Source organism: Rhodnius prolixus, unplaced genomic scaffold, assembly GCF_049639745.1.
Source record: "Rhodnius prolixus isolate KJV_2025 unplaced genomic scaffold, Rpr scaffold_9, whole genome shotgun sequence".
Lineage (NCBI taxonomy): Eukaryota > Metazoa > Arthropoda > Insecta > Hemiptera > Reduviidae > Rhodnius > Rhodnius prolixus.
The window spans coordinates 17,847,213-17,872,841 of NW_027411604.1; the positions used below are offsets into that span (position 1 = coordinate 17,847,213).

General features: G+C 33.3%; 1 protein-coding gene across 7 annotated transcripts in view; it reads left to right on the top strand.

The window, feature by feature from the left end:
* The window catches only part of LOC141453943 (phosphatase and actin regulator 2), a 365,561-nt gene that overhangs the window by 681 nt on the left and 339,251 nt on the right, over positions 1 to 25,629 (top strand). For 5 of the 7 annotated variants that reach the window (XM_074127585.1, XM_074127588.1, XM_074127589.1 and 2 more), the window contains exon 2: positions 8,493 to 8,612. In XM_074127585.1, the coding sequence (XP_073983686.1) occupies positions 8,493 to 8,612 (120 nt within the window). Of the gene's footprint in view, positions 1 to 7,895; positions 7,914 to 8,492; positions 8,613 to 25,629 lie in introns of those variants that run through there. The other 2 variants (XM_074127597.1, XM_074127598.1) reach the window with 1 other exon arrangement.

Sequence of the window (25,629 nt, forward strand, 5' to 3'; positions counted from 1 at the left end):
AGAAAGTCTTGCAACAAAATGTATCAGTGAAATTTAATTTTTTGGCTAAATCGGTATGAAAACAATGGCTAAATTATGAATAATATGTCAAATTGTAATTTACTATTGTTGTTTTTGTTCAGAAACGAATCAAATAGAAATCTTATAAATACATTTAGTTGCATCAGAAGAATTCATATTGCTTTCATTACTTAATTTAATGACTTGATTAATTTAATCAATGTATATTCAAGTGAGGAAAGAAATAGTAAAATTATGGTCTTTAATAAGGAGTAATAAAAGAAACATTGGTTAAACATTATTTCAGTGGCATGATGTCACGAGTACTTTCATTAAGTGCAAGCCCCGTTGCAAGCTCTTAGTTTATACTGTTATGATGATAATCCAATAAAAAGAAAATTTAAGTTGTAAAAACAATAAAGGCACATGCCGGAAAAAATTATTTCGTTGTAATGTTGTATAAATTATTATAGATATATTTTCTAATTTATCAAAATAACTCCTTACTGCTAAGTTCAAATCTTAAGCAGGATTTGTTACAGTAATTTAATTTTTCGTATCGTCTGGTGTAATTATTTTATAACAGGAATTCTTATATTTTTTTTATAATATGTTTGAAAATTCAATTGCATCTTATACTAAATAGCAATTGTGAGTTTGATGAAATCAAGCTTAAAGATTTATATACCAGTTCTTAAAGAAAGATTTTGCAGTCAGTAACAAATGTTTCTTACGGATTGTAATATTTTTATTTTTAATATTTTGTATTCCTTTTGCAACTCTTGCTTTCTCCTCCTTTAATCTAGTTTTTTTTTCAAACTGTCTTGGCTTCTGTACCTCATTTTTCGCCCCACTTTAAGATTCATTGAAATTAAAAAATTTAATGCTGATGATTCAGGCTTCCTTTGCATCTCCTATCTTGACTCATTAAGTCCTAAAAAAAAAGAATTTTGTCTCAAAGTATGTACATAGATGTATATTGGCTTTCCTAACCAATTCTTCGTTCCAGCAAAGATGCTGTCTCCGCTTGTATTGTGCCAAAAAAAAAATCCACTTAGTTGCTAGAATTCTTGGCTACTTGAACTACTTAATTGGTTAGCCAATACACTTGTCTTAAAACTAAATCTTGCACTAATTTCCAGTTCTCCTCTTTTCTGCTTATTGCAAGAATGCTGCAGTTGAACATAACTTCTGACCTCTGGCTATAGTAACAGTGCTAACCTGTTGCATTTAATGCCAGAGGTAATGATCACCTTCCCATCAATATTTTTGTAACATAAGTCTCAAATTTTATTCATTTCTAGTACAAAAATCTCTTGTCAATCTGTTGTTAGAGTAGGCCATCTAAGTATGAGTAATGAATTATGAACGGTAGTAGGATAAATTTATGTCCTAGCAGTATTTAATGAATTCTACAAAGGGGCTTCACTTCACACATTTTTTCTAGTTTAAATAATGATTTGTATGTTTTTTGCGTACAGTTTGCCTGATTTTTACTATTATTGTTATTATTATCATTATTATTATTTATTTGTGTTTTGGGAAGCATTTGGCACATTATTGACGATCAAATGTAATAAATACATTCCAAATGCATGATTTTTAACAAATATTTATCTCATTAATGTTTTTTTTTTCTTGGGATTATTTGTCATGTAAAAATTATAGATATTGATCATATAGTATTATTTTTATTACTTTTAATGGCAGAAATTAGCTTTTATTTATTATAAAGCATGTCTTCATAAATTGGCATGTGTTTGTGATTTCATGTGTTTTATTTTCACCTGTTATTAAAAATTTCCCTAACTGCTTTATGTGTTTTTTTTAATATTGTTTGGAATTTATGTTTCTGTGGATGTTGTACACTTTTTGGGATCTTTTTTTTTTTTTTCTTATATCTTTCTTTTTTTGTGAATTGTAAGATACAAATTGTTGTGATATCTTACAGGTTGCTGTTCGACACACCATTTACTGGTTGTTGATGGAACACCATCTTGGCTAGACTTCATACTCCAATCTTTAGATAATCCAACAACTAAGTGTGCAGACGCATTTATATCAACATTATATATATTAATTTATGAATCTGGATTTACCATAGATGACGGTCCAATAAATACTGGACTTACATTTAATATACAAGTTATGCGTAAAATTGTTGATTATAAATTTTTACATCGTTTAAATTCAAGCTATAAATTAAGTTTAACATTGAATACATTTCCAAATAATTGTATTATTGTTGCCATACCAGTTGAGAACATTATGATTGTTAACTTTAATATGGCTAATTACAAAACTTTATCATTATCGTTCAATATGAATGATTTTGTAGATTTAAGTGGTGCCTATCCAAAAATTAAAAATGGTAAACAGTTGTCTTGTAAATTTAATACAGCTTTATCTGAAATACGTACTAGATTGGTATTTGATGAGGTAACTGATCCAAAACATATATTATCATTACCAACTGAAATTTTGTTAGACATATGCAGCTATTTAACACCACCGTCATATCTGTATTTTTCTTTATCATGTAAACGTATTTATTATAGAGTATTCAATGATGAATCTGTATGGAGTAAAATTGGCCGTTTATATCTACCTTGTAGGAGGAGAAGTAATGAATCTTGGAAAGATTTTGTGCACTATCAGTTTCTAAAAAGCCAAAAACGATTAGAGAACCCGTTATCATTCTTTGTTGAAATTTTTGAAAGACCTTTTATGTAATTTTGATGAAAAACGAAGCTGAAATTCTTTCTCTGACCAACAGTTGAGTGTACTTTATATGCATAGTTTTTTGTTTTCTTTTTTTCGATAATTCCGAATACAACCGAGAACATTTGGTTCAATCACTTTTGTTGCTGTGAACTGTGACATCTCTTTTAGAACTGCTCTTGTAAATTCATTGCTATTTCTTTCTTTTTTTATTATTATTTGTCTAAATCCTACGGAGTTATTTATCAAATCTTTCTTATTTTAAGTGAAGCATTACTGTATTGAGTAATGCTATATATCTTCTATCTAAACAGGTCACTTACATTAAAATTTTGTTAAGAAAAGCGTTCGGTAGGAGCCAACTGAAATAGTTGCTCTTACTGATGAAACGTTGCTATAACTTTCTCCTTTTGGGTGAGAAATCTAGCTGGCTCTAACCAACTATTTTTTTTTATCTGTTTCAAATATTGTACACTCACAATCACTTGAAACAAATTAAAGTAAAAATCAATTGAAATTTACTGAGAAGAGTTTTGCAATTGTTCACGCCACATCCTTATTTGAAGACAATGTGAAACAACCAAGAAATTTTCGAATGTGTAAGCAGCTTTTTAGTATAAGTTGAAAATATTTAATCACCAGTTTATTTTACTTTAAAAATCTGATAACGTAGACGAAAATTTCTTGATTTTTCGAATGTCCTTTTACAGTACTAGGGAGGAATTATTGACCAGAAGTATTCTTGGAGTTGATGGATTCAGATCATTGAATCTGTTCTTACAAACTTTGCCTTTGTTAGCATTACAAAATTGAGACGTTAAAGGCAAATTTATAGCCTCATCTTTTGAGAATATTTTTGTCTCGATTTTTTGTTTACACATTACTTTCAATAACTACTAAAATATTAGATATCCACTTAAGGGAGTCACCTCATCACAATTGGTTGAACTTCCATTTTATTCCGAAACAAACCAATGTGGTAATTCGAGTAGCCTAATTATAGCGGCCGGCAGCAGTGTAGCGGTCCCATTTAAACAATGATGATCTAGGTTTCTCTAGTGTTGAAGACCGACCGACCTCAGTAAATCCTGGCCATCAAAATGAGTATAAGACTAAATTAAGTATCCTCCGATGCAAGGAAATATCTTCAACTTTCCTTAAGCTTCTTCTTGTTGTTCAACTCGTACTCTGTAAACAGGTCAGTTGCCATTTCAAGTTGTAACACTCAGAAGGTTCCTCTTAGAAGTTGCAAAAGACTACAACAAAAAGCTTTGCCAGTTTTAACTAGCATTATTATTGGAATCGTAAAACTTCTATTCAACATTGTATCTCTTATCAGGAATCAGGAACTCTGTTAGTGAGTTCAGCGAGTTGATTCTTTCATCATTCTCAGTCTTATTTTTTTCAAAGATTTATTTTAGATGGGCCGGATGTACATAATAACACTTTCTAATAAATTGTTATTTCAATATACAGAATAATATACTTAAAATTCTGATATAATATATAAAAATGTTGAATTCCAAAATTCTGGGTTAGATAAGCTAAACTGAAGTGATATAATTTCAGTTTAAATAGGATCAGGTTAGAGAAAAGTTTCGCTTAGTGCAAAATTTAATTTAAAATTATTGCGAAAAAATGTCTTTTAAATAATTTGGTTATAAACGAAGAATAATTTGGTTATAAACGAAGAATAATTTGGTTTCATGTCAAAATTATATTGTCTCTTTTTAAAACGTTAATTTAACACTATCGTTGATTTCAAATTATACATAATGCAAAATCTACATTCTGTTATGTTACTGTTATATTCGGTTTCGTAAATACAAACATACAATATTCTTTTTTGATACTGTTAAAAACTATTATTGTGTAAGCATTTGGGGTTTGAGATCTTAAATGTTAAATACTTGGCTTAGAAATGCTTTAACTTTTTGAAGAAGAGAGTTAAGCCATTAGTAAAAAGGCAATTGATTTATTTTAAAAGAGTTTTTTTACTGAGAAAAAATCTTTTGAGCTAATTTGTAATTATATTTAAGCAGAACATTGTTACGTCAAAAATGGTTTTATTTTTTCATTCTTGGACAGATAAGAAACCTAGATTGTGAATTGATGCTACCAAGTAAATTATTTCTCATTACTTTTATAACAAATTGTGGGGAGGAAATAATTGATGACCAGCTTAATAAAAATTTTACATTCCTCCATTGAAAACATTTGTATATTGTGTGTCATCTATTTTTATAAAAACCAAATTATGTAATAAAAGTTATGTACTTAAAAACATTTTTATACGATATCTATATATTGTGATATTATATATTTAATTATAATGTTTCTTATGTTGAACATATTTTATTATCAAGAAGTTTAAAAATATATATTTTTTGAAATTTATGAACTGAGTTTTATGTTTAAATAAAAAAAAGAGAAGAAGATATTACTGCTGTAAGTTGAAAGGTAAACAATCATGTTTGCAACTTTTGCTTTTTTAGAAATAGAAAAATACCTACCATTTCTTCTAAGTTTTTCTCTTATGGGTTTTGTATATAGAGATACGTTTATTTCTTAATAGTGTTAGTTTTTTGAATTAAAACATGGAGCTAAAACATTTGTTTTTATTTTTTCTTTTATCGGTTATGGGTACAGAGCTTTTGTAAAGTTAAGGACAATGCTGTGTTATCTGCGTTTTAAATTAACCATTGTTTTTTCATTAAAAGGTTTCCCAAAATAAACTATAAAATATAATCATATTTTTATTGCTCCTCTCTGCAAGGTTTGAAGATGGGCTCTGTTTATTTTGATCTACCTTTAGGAATATTAACCTCCAAGCGGCCTATCACAACACTTCTCCAGTCCTGACTGTTTACTTTCATTTATTTCTTTTGCCTTTCAGAATATTATGTTTCACACTAGAAAATTATGTTTTCTTGTTAATGTAAATTAAATTATTTTTATTAGTGCCTGAAAAGAATATCTCAAAATATTTATAAAAAAAAAAAAAAAATAAATACTCCTTGGCTCAAAAATTATGTTCTCCAAACATTCCAAATATCATTCTAAAACCAAGTCAATCCTCTGGAGTCGCAGTTTTAAGCTTGATTTCCTTCTTTACTCAGTTTTCTTTGAATCCCAATCATTGTTGATTCTTTTAATTAATAAAACACTTCAAGCCATGTGGGTAAATAGAGTCTGGACCCTTCTCAAAACTCTCTTCACGTCTATAGATAGCGTCCTTTCGTACATTACTAGACCGCCCGATCTCCGGATGACCAGCAGTAATGGAATTTAGTCTAGCATGAGGAAAATCTAACAACCAGGTACTCCGTTAGTGAGTTGATTCTTTCATCATTCTCAGTCTTATTTTTTTCAAAGATTTATTTTAGATGGGCTGGATGTACATATAACACTTTCTAATAAATTGTCATTTCAATATACAGAACAATATACTTAAAATTCTGATATAATATATAAAAATGCTGAATTCCAAAATTCTGGGTTAGATCTAGCTAAACTGAAGTCGGGCTTGTTGAATGATTTTCTTGAAAATCAATACAAATAAAGGTTGGAAATATAATTGCTCTTTTTCAAACTTACCATATTTATTATTCACTTTACAAGAGACATTTTTACTGTGCCTTTAATATTAGTTTCTTTTTATATTATTCGAAAGAATGAAGAAAGAAAGACATTTTTATCCGGCAGTTTGTTTCAAACTATCAAAATGCAATAATGTAAATGTAATACAAATTGTACATTTCTAATTATAACTGACTTGATTGTTAAGTTAGGTTTTCGTGGACGTTCTGCATTCCGTCCGAGTTGGTGGTATTGTACAGCTTGTGTAGTTCTTAGCTCTCTAGAAGTGTGTGGGAAGATTTGTCTAAGTCCTAAAGTTGCGTACTTACTGCATTCTGTAGTTTTGTCCATTAAGTGTTACCAGGTATACCCAAGGCCCAGGTTTTTTGTTTCAAAACTCTTCTATTTTGGAAATCCAGCTGCTTATACATTGCAGTTCATACTAGCCCTCATCTATGCAGGAGAAGTGTACGTCAGAAAAGGTTCTGAGTAATAATGTATGAAGTGATATTGAAGCGCCATTGTTTTCAGAGATGGTTTTTTTCGGATAATTAGAAGATAGAACTGTCTGTGGATTTGGGAGGCATGTCTTAAATTCAGTGAAATTAAAAATCTTTGGATTGCATCTCGATTAAGTTGCGCTGCAGGTTCGTATCTAGATGGCACGGAGCTGTTTCTTTCTGATCCATATCTTTTGATTTAAATTGTGCTTCTATATACCCCAGTTACCCTAAAAAGGGCAAATGCCATTCACATAGAACTCAATCATTAACTTTATAATACTAAAGAACAATTTAACATTAACGTTATAAATTGGTTTAGTTTGCAAAGAAGAGAGCTTATAACTAGTATTTAACAATTGTCACGGGTTGACACGAGACATTCAGAGAATAGTCTAAAAAAAAAAAACACATAAAATTAAAGGATTTACACTCTATTTACATATCTGTACAAGCACGTTATGGCTTATACTGTTACTGAATGATCGTACAACTGCAACAAGGGACAAAAATGCTGCTTTAAGTTAAAGTAAGAGGCAAGAGACCTTGTTATAGATATCCGAATACCTATCTAATGTTTCTACAAATATTATTTTATATAAGTATCGAATTACCGACGTCTTTTCTCAGTATATCTTTTAAAAGTGTCCAATTTCTTCTCTTTTTTTAAGCTTTTCAATTAAGAATTTTAATTAGAAATAAAAGAATTTTCATTTTGATATAAATCGAAAATCGCAATTGATAGAAATATACCGCTAATGAAAAATAAATAAATAAATTGCATAATTAATTTTTGTTTTCATTGTGTAACAGTAAAATAATTAGAGGAAGGTTAAGTTTTTGTTTCCAAGGCTATCCGCCTGCTAGCGCCTCTAGCGAGAGTTTGGCGAACTTAACTGTATATTTTATTGTAATACCCCTGTCTGAGTTACAGTTTAGTTAAAACTGTTATAGGAGATTAGGAAGTGTGGTACATTTTAATCTCAAACCAAAAAAATATTTAATCAATGCATTGCATTTATACAACAATGTAAAAGATTTAATTGCAATTTTAATAGATGATAAGTATAAAGTATTAATTCGTCTTTTAAGTTCTACTTTCTCTTGTCGCTGGTAAGTATTGAAATTATGTGGATTTTCTAATTTTTAACTTTTAACTGAAAATACACTTTTCTAAGGATTCATTTTTTCAAATCTGGATATCTGTCTGCCTTATTACATAATGTAATTTATGTATGTATTCCTACAGATTTGCCATTTAAAACCTAATTTTTCATTTACGATACAACGCAATCACTTGATAAATAAAAACCTTTCTGATAATATAATAATTGAGGCAACACGGATTTCTTTTATCTAAAGAATAAACATTAATAATTAATGAATTATATGTTTATGACTCTATGAGTTTCACGAACGATCCATGATAGAAGAAGGTGGGGGAGCTCAGTGTTGTGGTAATCTAAGGTATGATTTCTAGGTAATTTTAAGAAAACCGCCCTAAATTTCAGAAAAAGCTTGTTAAAACTCATTTGTGCAGAATATAAAAGAATGTAAAACTATACCACTGGCGTTAAATTATCAAGAAAAAGTTTAGGAATTGAATTATTATTAATGGTTTTCTTTTCCAGCCATTTAATTTTATACAATTTCCTTATTGTTATGTAAAATGTGATATTTATTTTGTTACAGATGAAAATAAATCTGTAGAAAGTGCAAATAGTGTGTGCGAATTAAGTGAAAGTTTTCCAGTCTCTCCAGTGCTGCAATCTTCGACTGCACCAGCGGAACAAGTCCCCAACGGCGACACAAGTACGTATCTAATCCGTATTTATTAATTAAATCTGACTTCTTCTGTAGATATTAACAGTATTTTAGGATATAAATGCAAGCCTAGTCAATAACTGCATTATGTCTCTTCCTAAGAGTTTAAATCATCACACATCGTATTAGTGGTAAAATCCTATCGACGTCTGAGATTGCGTTGGTTATTAGGTAATAATATAAATCTAAAATAAAATAAAAATGTTTCTGTTGAACATTGTTTGAAAGAGTTGGTTTCAATAAATTTAAACAAATCAAAAACAAAATTAACATGTATGCTTTATTAAGTAATTATAAAAGTAATCATTGCATGATGAAATAAAGTAATTTTCGTAACTGCTAATAGAAAAATCAGTAACTGAGCATTCTAAGTAACCTCCAGGAATAGGTTTATTTGTTATTGTTTACTTTAGAGATAGCCGTGCATTGATATTTGTGTTAAAGCTGGTCAGTACTAGTTAAGTTGGTCACATTGCTTGATATCCTAAGATTCACTAATCTCTATAACATCAGCTGACTTTGCCAAGTTATGGGCATCCTCATTTTCGCGGTATTCTGGTTAATGTTAAGTTTCTTGATTTTTTTTATTAACTTTTGTGTTTCAACGTGTAATTGTGTGTGCCATCATTTATGTTTAAGTTATTCTTAGTGATTAGTTTTTATTGCATTAAGTTTGATTTCTTTAACTAGTGTAAACTATCCAGGTCTGGAGTTCACTTCAGTATACGTTACGTCTATGACAAGGTAGGAATCTATTAAACCATCTATTATAAAACGTACTGTAAATAATTTCTTTTAAACAGTGAATTCTTCGTTCGATAATTTTCTGTTTAATATTCATACTTTAAAAATTGTTTAATTTGTCTTAAAGTATTACGATTTTTATATGACCACCATGAGCGCTAGTGTCTTCAAGATTTTGTATGTTACCTACTTTTTTGTGTTAAATTTTTGTTATTCTTTCTCCATTTCTGTTAAAATTTTGAATATCCATTTTTGAATCAATCCAAGGTAATTTAAAAATAATGTTGTCCTGTTTTTAGTATAAATCTTTTTAAATATATTTCTAACTGCACTGAATCTTTAAACGTTTACACATCTTAAGTCAGTTATCACTTGTAACCAAGTTGTAGTATTGGATCACCATAGAAAATCTGTTAATGATTACCAGAAAAAGTGTGATTAGGTTGATTTATTGGATTTGACCTGTATCTTTTCTAAGTTGCGTGCTGCAATAAGTGAAACAGGTTTTTAGACCAGTATCAGATTTCCTTGCTATTTTTCATTAAAAAAGAGTCACCCATTTGCACATCTTCGCAATTACCTGTATGTTTTGTAATTTGATTGATTACTCCTTAATAAAGAGAATAATTTTGGAAAATTATCCTGCTCAGGACAGGTTGACGCTAAACGTGCTTTTTAGCCTTACCTCTTAGATCTTACCTATTCTAAATTTTTAAAAAAAGAGATCAGTAGCTTCGGCCCAACTTCCTTTTTACATATGAAATAGAAAATAATTAACAAATAACTACTCAACCAACTACTCAAGTATTTTTCTGTATCATTGTTTCTAAACAACTTGTTTAACTTTTTATTAGTAGGTGTTGAGTTACCATTCAAAAATACCTGTCAACACTTTAATCATCGTCATATTCAATGAGTGAAAAAAATTATATTTGAATTTCGTTGGTGATACTAAAGTGAAACAATGCTATTGCTCAATCAATCAATCAATCAATTGGTTTAGCCTGAAGCGGGTGGAGATAGTTCGTTATATGTTACACATGTTACCTAGGGTATTGAATCTGAAGTACATGTTACTATAATTAATGGTACACGCCTCAAACCACCACTAGCACCAATGGCATTTAGTATCTCTGGAATTCATCAGGTGCGAGGGGCATAGTGGGCTATTCCTTCTCCCAAACTGGGCGAAACCTTTTCTTTTTCTTTTTGTTTCATTTCATTGAAAATAAAGAGGCAATTAATTTACTTTACTACACAGCAGTTATACGATTTATTTGGGGTTGAACTATGGTGTTTTTACTAAGCCTTCAAGTTTTAGTCATCCTAATCGAAAACCTTTTGCCGAATCAGTGTCCTTCGACACTTCCCCAATATCTTTTTCGTTTGTCAACTATTTTATCTCTCTACTCCAATATTTATTTATTTTTTTTTAATTTTTTCCTCATTCCGATCCTCTTATCGCTACACGAACTCTACATACGAGGGGGTACCCAAAAAAAGCCGGAATTATTTTTTAAAAGCTATTTATTTACAAATATTTTACAGAACAACCTTATCCCCTTCAAAATACTCTCCATTACAACTAATACATTTGTCCCACCGGTGCTTCCACTGTTCGAAACATTTTTTGTAGTCATCTTTAGAAATGGCTGACAGCTCCTTCTTCGTTTTTTTCTTGACCTCTTCAATGTTGTCAAATCGGTGACCTTTCATGCCCTTTTTCATGCGTGGAAATAAGAAAAAGTCGCACGGAGCCAGGTCAGGCGAGTAAGGTGCGTGGGGCAGCGGAACCATGCCATTTTTAGCCAAAAACTGTGTAACAGAGATGGCTGTGTGTGCAGGTGCATTGTCGTGGTGGAAGAACCAGTCTCCTGTTTGCCACAAATCGGGTCTTTTTTGGCGAACACTATTGCGCAATCTTTTCAAAACTTCCAAATACAAGGTTTGATTGACGGTCTGACCTGGGGGGATAAACTCTGAATGGACTACGCCTTTGGCTTCAAAAAAGCAAATCAGCATTGTTTTGATGTTTGACTTGACTTGACGACATTTTTTTGGTCGGGGTGAAGATGACGTCTTCCATTGGCTCGACTGTTGCTTTGTTTCTGGGTCATAACCATAGCACCATGACTCATCACCAGTAATGATCTTTGACAGAAAGTCTGGATCAGTTTCAAGCTGTTGTTTCAAAGCACGACATGTTTCAACTCGATGTTCTTTTTGATTGTCAGTCAGAACTCGAGGAACAAACTTGGCAGCAACCCTTTTCATCCCCAAATCTTCCGTTAAAATTCGCTGAACCGAGCTCCAAGATAACCCACTACTCTCTGACAGTTGATCAATTGTCTGTCGACGGTCTGTGAACACCAGCTCTCGAATTTTTTCAACATTTTCGTCGATTCGGGCAGTTGATGGACGTCCAGAACGAGGTTTGTCATCAATCGACATGTCGCCATTTTTAAACCGAGTAAACCACTCGTATACTTGAGTTTTTCCCATAGCGTCATCTTTGTAAGCTGTTTTCAACATTAAAACACTTTCAGCAGCATTTTTGCCGAGTAGAAAACAAAATTTCAGAGCTGCACGTTGTTCACTTAAACTTGCCATCATAAAAAACGAAAAAAGAACAAAACAGCGCTGGTAAAAACAATCACTGCAGATGAACAGAACAAGCCAGGCAGACAACACAGGCAGGACTGAACTGGCAAGGAATTGCGCTATACACGTCTAGCGGCAGAAATGCGTACTACATAAGCTCCATGCGCGGCAACGCAATTCCGGTTATTTTTGGGTACCCCCTCGTACACCCATCAACCACTTAGAGGACTGGCCTTTCAAATGGAGAATCAAAACCAACGTTACGAAGTCGAAGTTTATAGTATTTACTCTCAGACAGAAAATCCTACCTCCTATCATCTTGAACCAAACTCCTATACCAACTGTGGACAAAGTACGCTACCTTGGACTGTACCTAGACAAACGGTTGGCATGGAATCCTCCAGACTAGACTGAAAAGACAAGAAACTAACCATCGCTACAAAACTTCTCGCCAGACTACTTGACAAACGTTCGAAACATAACAAAAGACTCTTATATATACTGTTACTGCGACCTATTTGGTCATAAGTAAGAAACGGATTTTTATGTATTTAAAAATGCCAAATATTTAATTAAAATATGCATTTATTTTCGTCAATTATGTGGAAAATATGTGATTTTCTTAAAATATTTTCTGGAATATTTAAGTAAAATGGACATTTTTTTTTATGAAAATGGAATTTTTTTTGGGGGGGGGAGTTATAATTATTTATACAAGAAAAGAATATTTTTACAATTTATAATAATTTATTAGGAACAAAATAATTTGTTTTTACAAGTTATAATGATTTATACAACAAAGAACATTTTTACTATTTATAAAAAGATGCGTTAAATTTTCAATTTTGAAAACTTCACTCTTCGAAATTGTTTGCAACCACATGAAATTTCAAATGTTGGAACGTAAAGTGACGACGATTTGGGCGTAAGATGGACTTGTAACGACTAAAATCCTTTGAAATGAGGATTTTTAAGTTTGTGGAAAGGGATATCTGCTCTAACCAAAGCCCGACACAGATCTGTACTCAGAGTAGATTTACTTGATGATGGAGATGTAAGGAAGGCTTGATAGGACCTCCTCTCTTTCTTTCTGTTTTTATTCACTATGTGCGATCCGGTGGCAATATGTTGGGTGACTTGGGAACGTTGAGAGCAAGAAACGCGCTTGTCACAAGCTGTAAAGTACAAAATGTCTCCATCACTTCGAAAAAGTTCTGCTGGAAACTCGCGAAGATATTTAGCAACCAGTTGTTTGTTTGAGGCCGATGTTCGTGGCATTTCACCCAAAAAAGAATACACTAAGTGACCGAACGAAATGAATTGGACACTTCAACGAACGAGCTGAAAGAACAGACAACGTCAAAAAACTAACAAGTGCCCGTCACTGTTTAGCAGCATTCTGTGTAAATTACAATAACCATTGTACCCACTGTGATTCACAGCCCTACAGTCTGTGGTTCACAGTTCCTGTCAACCACCTCCCAATTATGAAAATATGCCCAAAATGAAAAATATGAAAAAATATGTACATATTTTGATTAAATATGTAGAAATATTTATTTATTTTAATCAAATATGTATAAATATGCGATAACATCCAAATATGTGGAAATATGTGAAATAAAAGTAGACTCAAACGGCTTAAAAAGTGTCAGTATGAATACTTCTAGTTGAAAAACGTCTGTAAATTGCCTAGAAAAAAATATGTAAATACATACGAATCCGTTCCCTAGTCATAAGGCATCGAAGTATGGGGATAGACCCAACGTTCCAACTCACTACGCCTCCAGGCATTACAGTCAAAAATACTTCGAAAACTACTTAACGCTCCGTTCTATGTATCTAACCTCACTATCCATAATGACCTCAAAATCCCTTTCATTACAGATCTTGCTAACACTCGTTTTCTCAAATTTCATTGCCCTCTACAGCAGCTCATCCTAACACTCTCATAGAACACCTATCTTCCTCCACATTACCAGGTAATCCTCTAAGGAGATTGGAAGAGAAGATGGCCTCGTGAGAGCAAAGCACGTTACTGGAGTGACACCACTGGGTGCCTTCTCCACTCATGATTTCCTTTTATTTCTTTTCTCTTTCACCGTATTTGCTTGTTGCAACAACTGTTGCAGTGGTAAATTGCAATAAAATATTTTTTTTAAAAAATCTTTTTTTAGTATTAATTTCTTGTGACTATTATTAATGCTTGATGTTTAAATACGATAACAATAGTACATTAATAAGGTTCGTTTACAGTACACACTTGCCTACCTTACATTCATTGTTTATCAGTGAAGATTATTATTGTTCTGTTCTTAGGCATAATTTTATATTCGGTTGCTTGATTTAAATTACTGAATTAAAGATTTGTTTATTTATTATTTTATTTTATTATTATTATTATTATTATTTTCATTAGTACGACATTTTTGTTCTTTTTGTGTTTATCTTATATCTGATCATTTCTTTTTCTTTGCTTACTCAACAAACATGAAATTATTGTATTGTATATTGTAATTATATTGTATTGTATTTGTTTTATATTGTAATTGCATGGGTCAACTCCTTGCTATGAGTGTACACCCTAAAAGCAATAAAATAATAATTATTATTATTTATCTCTTTACACCAGCTTTTCTGCTTGTACCGAACTCATGATTCTCATTATCAGCTATGGCCCTTATTGAAAAACCCAAAGCGAGACCAGGAGTAAGAGTCGGAGCATTTAGTGTAATCGTAGTTGCTTGGCGTTCACCATTGGGTGGGTGTCCATTGACAAGTGCCACATTATAAGTTCATCTTTGTGCTCGCTTTTACTTATTGCTCTGCATTGGATAGTTGTAAATTGATAAAATGTGAGAGAATAAGGTTTGTAAGTGTATGTAAGAGAGATAAGTGAGTAGCAGGTACACATGTAAAGCTAGTTAAGTGTTTCCTAGCTGTGTGCTGACTAGATTAGAGATCATTACTAAACAGGATGTACGCAATCATAGTTCATTTATAGGCAGTTTCCTTTCATCATATATTTCTATAACAGACGGTAGCTGACTAGAACGGAGCATATGGTGACGGAGGGAGTACGTAAAGTTGTTGTCAACTAATAAAGTTGACAACAACCATGTTCTTATCATTTGTATATTGTGTACAGCTTACTCCATTTCAAATTTAACTGTTCTTTTGGTATCCTGTGCATTAAGTTGGTTCTAGTACTGGACCATTATTGTGCTCATACTGTCATTTATAGTTAGTGACGTAGTTTCCCTTTAGACTCTTAAGATTGAGCCCTTTTCTTTTCTCTTTCGTTAAGGAGGGGAGTTTGCCCCCCACTAAATGAGGCCTCTACTAAAACTGTTATTATTAATAACTCTGTAAAACTTAGCTAGAATTTGATAAAATTTGGCATACTTCAGTTAGAAATTTCAACCATACAATTAATAGTAATTTTACTGCATTTAAATTTTCATAAATATTGTTTAGTATTTATTAAATGTCACAGACCCTTAAGCTGGCCATTTTCATGTACTAACTATTGGCATTCTTTCGGACTGCCCAACCACCCCCTCCCCCAAAAGTGCCCTTAATCGAATTATTCCAGAAAAATGTTTCCTACAAAAGTTGTAGAACTATTTGTGGGCTATAATTATACCAAGTTTGGAGAAAATCCAAAAAGTGATTTTTGAGAAAAAGTCAAAAAAGTGAAAAATCTATTCAGTAAAGTGGTACTTCCGATGGCTCTATTTTGATCAAAAATTTATTATCACTTCCCCTGGTGGCACTTGAACGAAATATCAAATTTGAAGTTTCTGCGATTATCCGTTCCCGAGATATAGCGGATAAACTCGCTACAGAGCAGTAAAGACAGTCCAAACCTACGCCATCAAGGCCCGATGGGTTAGAGAACTGCAAATTCTAGGAATTACTGGATCTCTAACCCATCCAGCCTTAGTGCCGTCTTTTTAATATAAATTCTCTCATTTCTCTCTTACAAGCCGAATGCGATCGGGTTTTGTCGGCAATTTTCGGCTCAGTTAACCATGATTATTAATTTTATTTCCAATTTAATATTTAATATGCACACTCACACGACTTTCTTTCACTTTTATTTCTAACAAACCGATTGCAATCGGCTTCTGTCGGTTACTTTCGGCTCTATTGACCATAATTATTAATTTTATTTCCAATTTAATATTTAATATCTAATATGCACACTCACACGACTTTCTTTCACTTTTATTTCTAACAAACCGAATGCAATCGGTTTTTGTCGGTTACTTTCGGCTCTATTGACCATAATTATTAACTTTATTTCCAATTTAATATTTAATATCTACAATGCACACTCACACGACTTTCTTTCACTTTTATTTCTAACAAGCCTAATGCGATCGGTTTCTGTCGGCAACTTTCGGCTCTATGATTATTAACTTTATTTCCAATTTAATATTTAATATCTACAATGCACACTCACACGACTTTCTTTCACTTTTATTTCTAACAAGCCGAATGCAATCGATTTCTGTCGTTTACTTTCGGCTCTATTGACCATAATTATTAATTTTATTTCCAATTTAATATTTCATATGCACACTCACACGACTTTCTTTCTTTTTAATTTCTAACAAACTAATGCAAACGGTTTCTGTCGATTACTTTCGGCTCTATCGACCATAATTATTAGTGCTACTTGTGGAATAGATTTTCACCATTTTGGAATTTTCTTACAGCAGCTCTTTCGTTTTTCCTAACTGTTTATCAGTTTTGTGTATGTAGAGATATAACATTTATTACAATCGTATTCCTGAAAAATTTGCTTTGACCTGGCAAAAGGTCGGGAGTAGATACCCTTTAGGTTGTTCAGTTAGATATTATTCTTTAGACTGGAGTTTAAATATAATCTAAATGCAGAGTCTAAAAAACATACATAATCCTGTGTAATTGTAATTTCAATTTTAAGTAAGAGTATGAAATTTAATTTCATTTTTTCGATAGGTTACTTTAACACGTATCTCCAACATTTATACATATCATTATCCCTTTTCTAAAGCTCCTGATGATGGGTACTATTGGTTCCCAAAAACGTAGAGCACCAATATTTTTTGTTTATTGATTTGTATGTTTTTCTCTTGCCATTGTTGAACATTCTTTCTCATACAAAATTCAATAGATTTGCAAACATTCAGATGTTTAGTACAGCAACAAATTAGCACGAGCGACTATAACAGCAATCAGAGTAACATAACCTCGACTTTATAACCTCTAAATATTTCAGCAGCTTTAAATATAAATCTCTTTTCGAGAGGCAGATTTTTTCAGCTGGTGGTACGCCTCTTTTATCATTGCAGTATTACTAGTTCCTGCTGATTCTCTTTCCACTTTAAACTCTAAACTTCTCCTACTATAGTACATGTACTTACTAACAATTACCTATTAGAACTAGAAAGCCTATCCAAATGGAATGAAATTAATGTAAATAAGGAGATATAATTTCAATGGTTGTTGAGTAGGCATGCGTGATTATTGATCAAAGGGAGGCTGCTAGGGGACCTATTTCCCCAATCAGTATTCTGCTTCCTTCTATTCAAAACTTTTTTTATTATAATTATATCTTTATTCCAAATTTTAATTTATTTATTTTATATTATCAATTTTACTTTCAATTAATAATCAAACAGAAACTTGGTTTTCATTCTTGATTAGTTGTATAATGTGAGAGGCAGAAATGCACCATCCAGCTTTTGAATGAATTTTTTAAGGGATCTTTTTTATTTATGACGAATTATTTCGTGCAATCCTAATTAATATTCGACCATTGCCTTCCGGTTCGATTACACACACACACACACATTGGAACATCGCCAGAAAGCTCTAATAATCAAGCGGAAGCAATGACTATAGTAATGATAATAATAATTGGTAACTATAGAGGAGCTGTTATCTGGGAGCGGTACTCCATGCTTCAGGACCGGCTATCGGGTCACCCTGGACTCGCTAAGAAACTGGCACAATTAAAAGTCGCTTATTGAAGAGTCAGTGGTAAATGAACTGGAAATTACGAGGTCTGTAAATTAAGTAATGAGACAGATTTTTTATTCAAAAAGAATTACAATTCTATATTGCCACCTTCAAAATAACTTCCTTCTGAAGCCACACAGCGCTGGAGACGTTTCTTCCACTCCTCATAGCAGTGCTCGAACTCCGATACTGGAATAGCCTTCAAGCTGGTCGGTTACAGCCGTTTGAATGTTTTCGACTGTCCCAAAATGAGTTCCCTTTAGGTGATTTTACAACTTCGGAAAGAGAAAAAAAGTCACAAGGACTCAAGTCAGGCGAATAAGGAGGCTGAGGAGCCACAGGAATGTTTTTACTGGCCAAAAACTCTGGTTTATTGAAATTGCTGTGTGACAAGGAGCATAATATCGTGATGCAACACCCGCTTGTTCTTGGATGTTTGGTCGCACACGAATGAACCTATTTCGAAGTTTTTCAAGAACCTCTCGGGTAAAAGTGTTGATTGACCGTTTGACCTTGAGGTAGAAACTCTTTGTGGACGATTCCGTGGATCGAAAAAGGGTCATTCGTGTGAGACCAAACATCAAGAACAAGCGGGTGTTGCATCACGATAATGCTCCTTGTCACACAGCAATTTCAATAAACAGAGTTCTTGGCCAGTAAAAGCATTCTTAAATCTTTTTTTTTACATTATCCACTGAATTAGTGTAAAAGTGATGCCTACGTATTCTGGAACGCCACTTCAAAAATCAGTGTAGAGAAGTATGAATTGAGGAATGTGGTTTATTCTACAGTAATAGTACTACTTTAAAAACTGTTCTATCCAACAGTGTTCGCAGCGATTTCAAGTTCATTTACAAACTGACTGAATGTTGGGACTGATAAAATGTCATATCTTTGTACTTTTAAGATCATAGCAGAATGTTCCTTTATTTGATCTGCACTTGAACAAAGTTCAGAGCATCTCGTTCTGTACAGTCCCCTTGCTGGACCAAACCAGAGCTCCTCTTGTTCGAGGGGTACTTCTGTTCAGAGAACTTTGGCCACCTCCACTTCAACAGTCAAACAGTTTACTCTACCTTCGTTAATTTAATCAACTTTAATTAAAATTAGTGCAGTGACAGTTGGAAATATTAATATTTTTTTTTTATTTATTTATTTTGATTGGTTTTAACAACATCGCATCTGTTATATTCATTATATTCATATTTTTTATGTAACCGTAATTATAATTTTTTTTTTATATTCATTATGCAATTATTTATTTGTTAGTTTGTCTTTGTGTTCATGTTAAGTGAGTTCTGGTTCTTTGTAGTATTTTGCCAATTCGCTTAGAAATATTCTATATACAGAGTGTTCACTTTAAGACGGCTCAAATGCAACATATTGCCATTATTTCCCGGTATTAAGAAACATACTAGCTTTACTGCCTTTGCAATATTTTTAGTAGAAAGGGGGTGAAAAAATACATAAAAATGACCTATCGCGTGCTCTTCTTTCTCTTTGATAACAAGTTAAAAAAATTGAAATGTGATTAATAAATATCAGATTTTGAAATGGCCTAGCACCTTTAATTTTAAAGATATCGAATTGCGGTTTCCCGTTTCTTTTGTAACTTTATATACTCTTTAAACTGTGTATATGACAATGGAGGTCAACTGCGAACCTCTACTTTTGGACGCGCGTCAGCCGCGTATGAGAGCAGGAATCTAAAATCAAGTCACATATTCTGAAACTAGAGGTGACGGGCAACAAATTTTCCCTCTACCAATTTTTTGCTCAGCTCAACCGTTTAATCATGAAATGCATTTGAGCCCATCTTAAATTGAACTACCTGTTCTTAAATGTACAGTTCTCCGACCGATATTGTTATACAGAATTCGGAGTGCTCTGAGGCACGGGTGTTTACTGAGATTGATCTGCTGGGAAGAGGAAGATTTTGTGGTGTATTTATGGCCTAGGCTGTGAGAGTCCGGTGAAGGTTGGAAAACTGGTGGCTGAGGCCTCAGGCTCTTCATGGGCTGTGATGGCCAGGGGGGAAGTAAGTAGTTTAAAAATGGCCAGGGTACTGTCCTCGAAAAAATGCTGAATTTTTTATCAGCTCTATAGAGAAGAGACTCTTGTGGTAGCCGTAAAAGTGTGGGTTACCTCCAATGAAAGAGTGTGGAATGAGCCCCTCGAAGGACTGTGAAGTACGCCCAGGAGGTGGAAGACCTAGAGGTCGGCAAAGTTTTTGTTGACTGCAGGATGTAGAGGCGGATCTGCAGAAGATGAGCGTCATACAGTGGAGTAGGAAAACCACGGACAGAGTTGGTTGGGACTTCCAGCTAAAGGAGGCAAGGGCTGTAGCGCCAAAGGAAGAAGAAGAAGAATTCTTCGGACCCATGGGCTCTTAAAGCGGATAACTCCGGTGAAAATCTATTTTTTTTGGAAATCTGCACGATTACAACAGCCCTATTCTTAGATTAGATTAGATTATCGGGGCAGGACCTACGCCCCACGGTACCGCAGCCAAAAGAGGCTTATTATACCTTCCCCTTTGGATCTAGTAGATGAAACCTCCCTTACTAAAGAGCTTGAGGACTTTCCCTACTAGTTCTTTTTGCGCTAATATCTCCTTTGGTCTCAATGATCCAAAGGTTTCATAACGCAATCGAACAGTCAGTGAGAGGCCGTTTCCTCTTCATCATGACACAATCTGCACAATGGTTTCGAGCTAATAAGCCCCACCTTGTGCAGATGACTCTGCTCTATGTGTACTGTGTAAATGTACTGGGGGTGTAACAGTATACATTGCTCATGTTAGGCTGGAATACCCGCAGGGACGCCAAGTACTCTGAAGAAGTCCTATTCTTACATCAGTAGAGTTAAGAGAAATTAAAAAATGCTGTAAAGATAATCGATTGCAATATTAAAGTGAATGATCAAAATGGAGCCTAAGTTTTGGAATAATAGTCCAACTAACGGACTCGCTTTGTTGCAATTGTGAATACGGTTTTCTTCGCCATCATTCTTATAGCTTAGATCCCGCTAGTTTTATGGTGTTGTAACTGGTGTATAACTAACATTATTGTACAAGTGCGAATATGTGCTTGATGGTTTTTCATGTGCTTCAGTAGGTGAGCTATCATGTTTTCTGCTCGATTACCATCAAACATTTACATCGCTCGGTCCACATTTTTAGCACAGTTCCTTACCCGTCTTTTTCTATAAAAATTTTCTTTCATAAATTATTTACACATATTCAATAAAATACATTATTATATGTTTAGTATATTTACTGTAAATATCTGAATGGGATCTAGGTCTTCCAACAAATTATTGAAACTATTAAGGTAGACTCCTATGGGAACGAGTTTGATCCAAAAAAGAAACTGAATAGCGGTTCGGTGTTCATACTCTTAAAAAATTTTGAGTTGAATTCACGTTTAGACCTAATTCATCATCCCAGAGAAAACATTAAAAATAATTGTAATGAATATAATATACATATACGAGGGTCGTTTGAAAAGTCCGTGCAAAAATAAAAACTACTTAATTTTTTGGGGTAAACCTTTTTTATTTTTCAACATAGTCTCCTTTTAGGCTTATACACTTCGTCCAACGCTGCTCTAGTTTGTTGATCCCTTCCGAATAATAGGATTTGTCCAAGTCTAAAAAATAGCCATTTGTTTCTGCAATCACCTCCTCGTTTGAATAAAATCTTTTTCCCGCCAGCCATTTCTTCATATTGGGGAACAAATAGTAGTCCGAGGGAGCCAAGTCTGGAGAATAGGGGGTATGTGAAACGAGTTGGAACCCTATTTCCATTAATTTTGCGACCACAACTGCTGAGGTGTGAGCTGGTGCGTTGTCGTGATGGAAAAGGACTTTTTTGTGGGCCAATCGTGGGTGTTTTTCTTGCAGCTCGGTTTTCAAACGGTCCAATAACGATGAATAATATGCACCTGTAATAGTTTTACCCTTTTCCAGATAGTCGATGAGGATTATTCCTTGCGAATCCCAAAAGACAGTCGCCATAATCTTTCCGGCCGAAGGAACGGTCTTCGCCTTTTTTGGCGCAGATTCCCCCTTGGTAACCCATTGTTTAGATTGTTCTTTGGTCTCAGGAGTGTAGTGATGTATCCATGTTTCATCCACAGTGACGAAACGATGCTTAAAGTCCTGCGGATTCTTCTGGAACAGCTGCAAACCGTCCTTGCAACACTTCATACGATTTCATTTTTGGTCAAGCGTGAGCAATCGCGGCACCCATCTTGCGGATAGCTTTGTCATGTCCAAATGTTGATGCAAAATATTATGTACCCGTTCATTCGAGATGCCCACAGCACTGGCAATCTCACGCACCTTCTTCTCTTCTGTCATCCGTCACCACATCATGGATTTTATCAATGATTTCTGGAGTAGTAACCTCAACAGGGCGTCCAGAACGTTCAGCGTCACTTGTGCCCATATGGCCACTCCGAAAATTTTGAAACCACTTATAAACTGTTCTAATCGAAGGTGCAGAGTCACCATAATGTTTATCAAGCTTCTCTTTAGTCTCCTGAGGCGTTTTGCCTTTCTTAAAGTAGTGTTTAATCAACACACGAAATTCTTTTTCGTCCATTTTTTGAAAATCACTCGACTTCCTCGATTCAAACGAATGCCAAACACAAAGAAATAGACCGATCTGGCTGAAACTTGGTGTGTGTTCTTCCAAGAGATGCTACTAACTAAACATAACCTCGATACGCGCCAGTAGTGCTATCTCTCTGACTTTGCACGGTCTTTTCAAACGACCCTCGTATGAGCCATTCATTGCACAAATCGATTAACTCCACTTTTTCAAATATCTTAAATTTTAATGACAAAGCACTTGGTTCAATCGCAGCTTTTTATATTTATAATAAATTTCCTAAATAATAAAGATTAAATGACAAACAAAATTGTTGGCCATTGAATGATAAATAATTTATTTCAGAAGCCATTTTGATTAATTCTGAGCTCTAATGAAAATTGTTGCAATAATTCGACTCAAATTCAGTAGCAGGCGCTGAATGATAGCGGTAAATTTATTTGAATTTATATTATAAACTGGAATTTTTTAATAACAAACTGCTGCATTTCATCGCATTTCTCCCACTTTTTCTGGTTTTATGGAGGTAATCGAGTTGTGTGCAGTGAACGGCTCGATTACATGTATAAATATTTTAATTTACTAAATTCTTTGTTCTATATTATACACTAGATAGTAATTTTGGTTTTTTTGTTTTAGGTAAGTCTTTTTGGATTTCTGTTGAGAAGAATGAGAATGTTTAGAATTTAGAGCATTTTAACAGAGTTAGTACGTTACTATCTTTACTTTTAAAAGACGATTTGCTAGTGTCAAAACTGGGAATGTTCTTTCTCTATTTCGAAACCTGAAGGGCCTGAAGTCTGAGCAATGCTGTCCAGATTGTGCTACACCCTTTAGGGTAGTGGTTTTCAAATTCTAGGGTGCGCTAGATGATCACAAAGTGGAGAGCAATTTCTATATCAGAAATACCGTCTTTAAGCCCATAATTATAATTACGTAATAGATGCTTCATTAGTCTAGGAACGTTTACACACATACAAATTCGCTTACCTAAATTAACCACTACACTTTAAAAAAAAAAGAAAAAAAAAGGCACTATATTTTTAAATTCTCTTACCACGTTTAGAGGAAGTTTTGCAATCGTATCTTTCTATTGCAAGTTATCAACAGAAATATCCGTTTTGACAACCTCCGAGTATTGGTATTTGACAACATGCCTCAATTGGGAATGTGGGCCAACATAGTCTAAAATATGAGAAATTGCAAGAAATCCAAATTGAATATCTGATTTTGGGGCTACTATCGGATCCGACAATTAGAGCTTTTGGTCCAAACTAGCCTACCGGTTGTGCAATTTACTGGAATTGATTTTTCATTTTTCGAAAATTACTCTTATATCCTTCAAATTTTTTGTACTTTATACACACAAACAGCTCTCAAATTTTGATCTTACACACTCAAAAAAAAAAAAAAAAAAAATTGCCTTTTTGAATCCCTTTTGGACTTTTTTTTGTTTGTAAATCCATCTCAAAATCATTTTATTTAAATTTAACATTTTATATTTATTTAGCGGTCTGTGTGGAGTTATGCTGTTAAGAGACAAAGTTAGCCATGTTGAAATAGGGGTTGCCTTTGACATGCACACAAAATATTTAGAGATTAAGAGCAAATATGCAAAACCGCACTACATTCCACGGCCATACTTAAAAACGTAGAAATTATTAAAAAATTTTCACCGGTCTAACATTTTCATTTCATTTATTTGCGAGTTTTGTCTATTTTTAGTATTTCATTTATTTGAATGCCAAAAATATGATGTTTATCACTTACTACAGTAAGAGAAAGAGCTGATAATCTATTTTGATTTTTTTTAGCGGTAATCTGAGTCCGAAAATTGGTATTTGTCAGCCAACCTAAAGTACCAATTTCAAGAGTTAGTCTTTTCTCAAAAACAACGCTTTTCTATGAATTTGGTGAACCAGTTTTCTAGGAAAAAAACAAAAGTAAAGTGGTACCTGCGATAGGTGGATTCTGATCGATAAGTTACAGTCGGATTTCCTGGAGAGATCGAATTCAAATAAAAAGTTTTAGCTTCCCTACGATTTTGTAATTAAGGTATTTTGTTCGCATAAACACGCGCGGGGCTATTTTTTTTTTTTTTTTTTCCAAAAATACCGTTTCGGATGCTGGGTATCTCAAAAATAGATATTTACAGTGATAATTCTAAATGAAAAATTTGACATAATCGCAACACTTGTTCTGTGCACTAATCTATAATAATTAATAAAATAATGGTTCTATATCCATTTAACCGCGTAAAAGTAAATTTTAAATTTCTTTTGTCGGTCAAACGCACGTCATCGTCTGACGTCATTAGCACCCCTAGCCTGTTTTTTAGTGCACAGACCCGGCCTCTGGATAGTGAGGAAGAGAAAAATCCAAGGGCCAGCAGCTGGATTCGAACCCGTGATCTCCGCGTTGGAATCTAGTATACACGAACCACTGACCTAAATCCTTCACAGCCAAGGGTATTATAAAAATGTTAACAATAATTCTACTAAAAATTTAATAAAGTCTAATTTTCTTGTGCCTCAAAAAGAATCAACCTACTGAATTTAAGATAGTTTCAAAATTTACATAATTATTTCTCTGATGGTTTTTGAAGATAATCAGAAGTTGGTTTGTTACTGAAGTGAAAATAAATATAAATTCCATTAATTATAATGTTAGGTTTATAATTAGTTTTAAAGTTAACGCACTTAACTGCGCTTTAAATGCATTTCTAAAATTAATTAGTCAAAATTAGTCACATAAGGAGACAAATTAGTGGTAATATTTCTAATTGGTTAAACCTAGTTTATATTAGTTTTCTGCTAAATTAAATGTCACTTTTACTCAAATGAGCACACTTTTACAAATGAACCCACAGAAATGCCAGCATAATGTTTATCAAGCTTCTCTTTAGTCTCCTGAGGCGTTTTGCCTTTCATAAAGTAGTGTTTAATCAACACACGAAATCCTTTTTCGTCCATTTTTTGAAAATCACTCGACTTCCTCGATTCAAACGAACGCCAAACACAAAGAAATCGACCG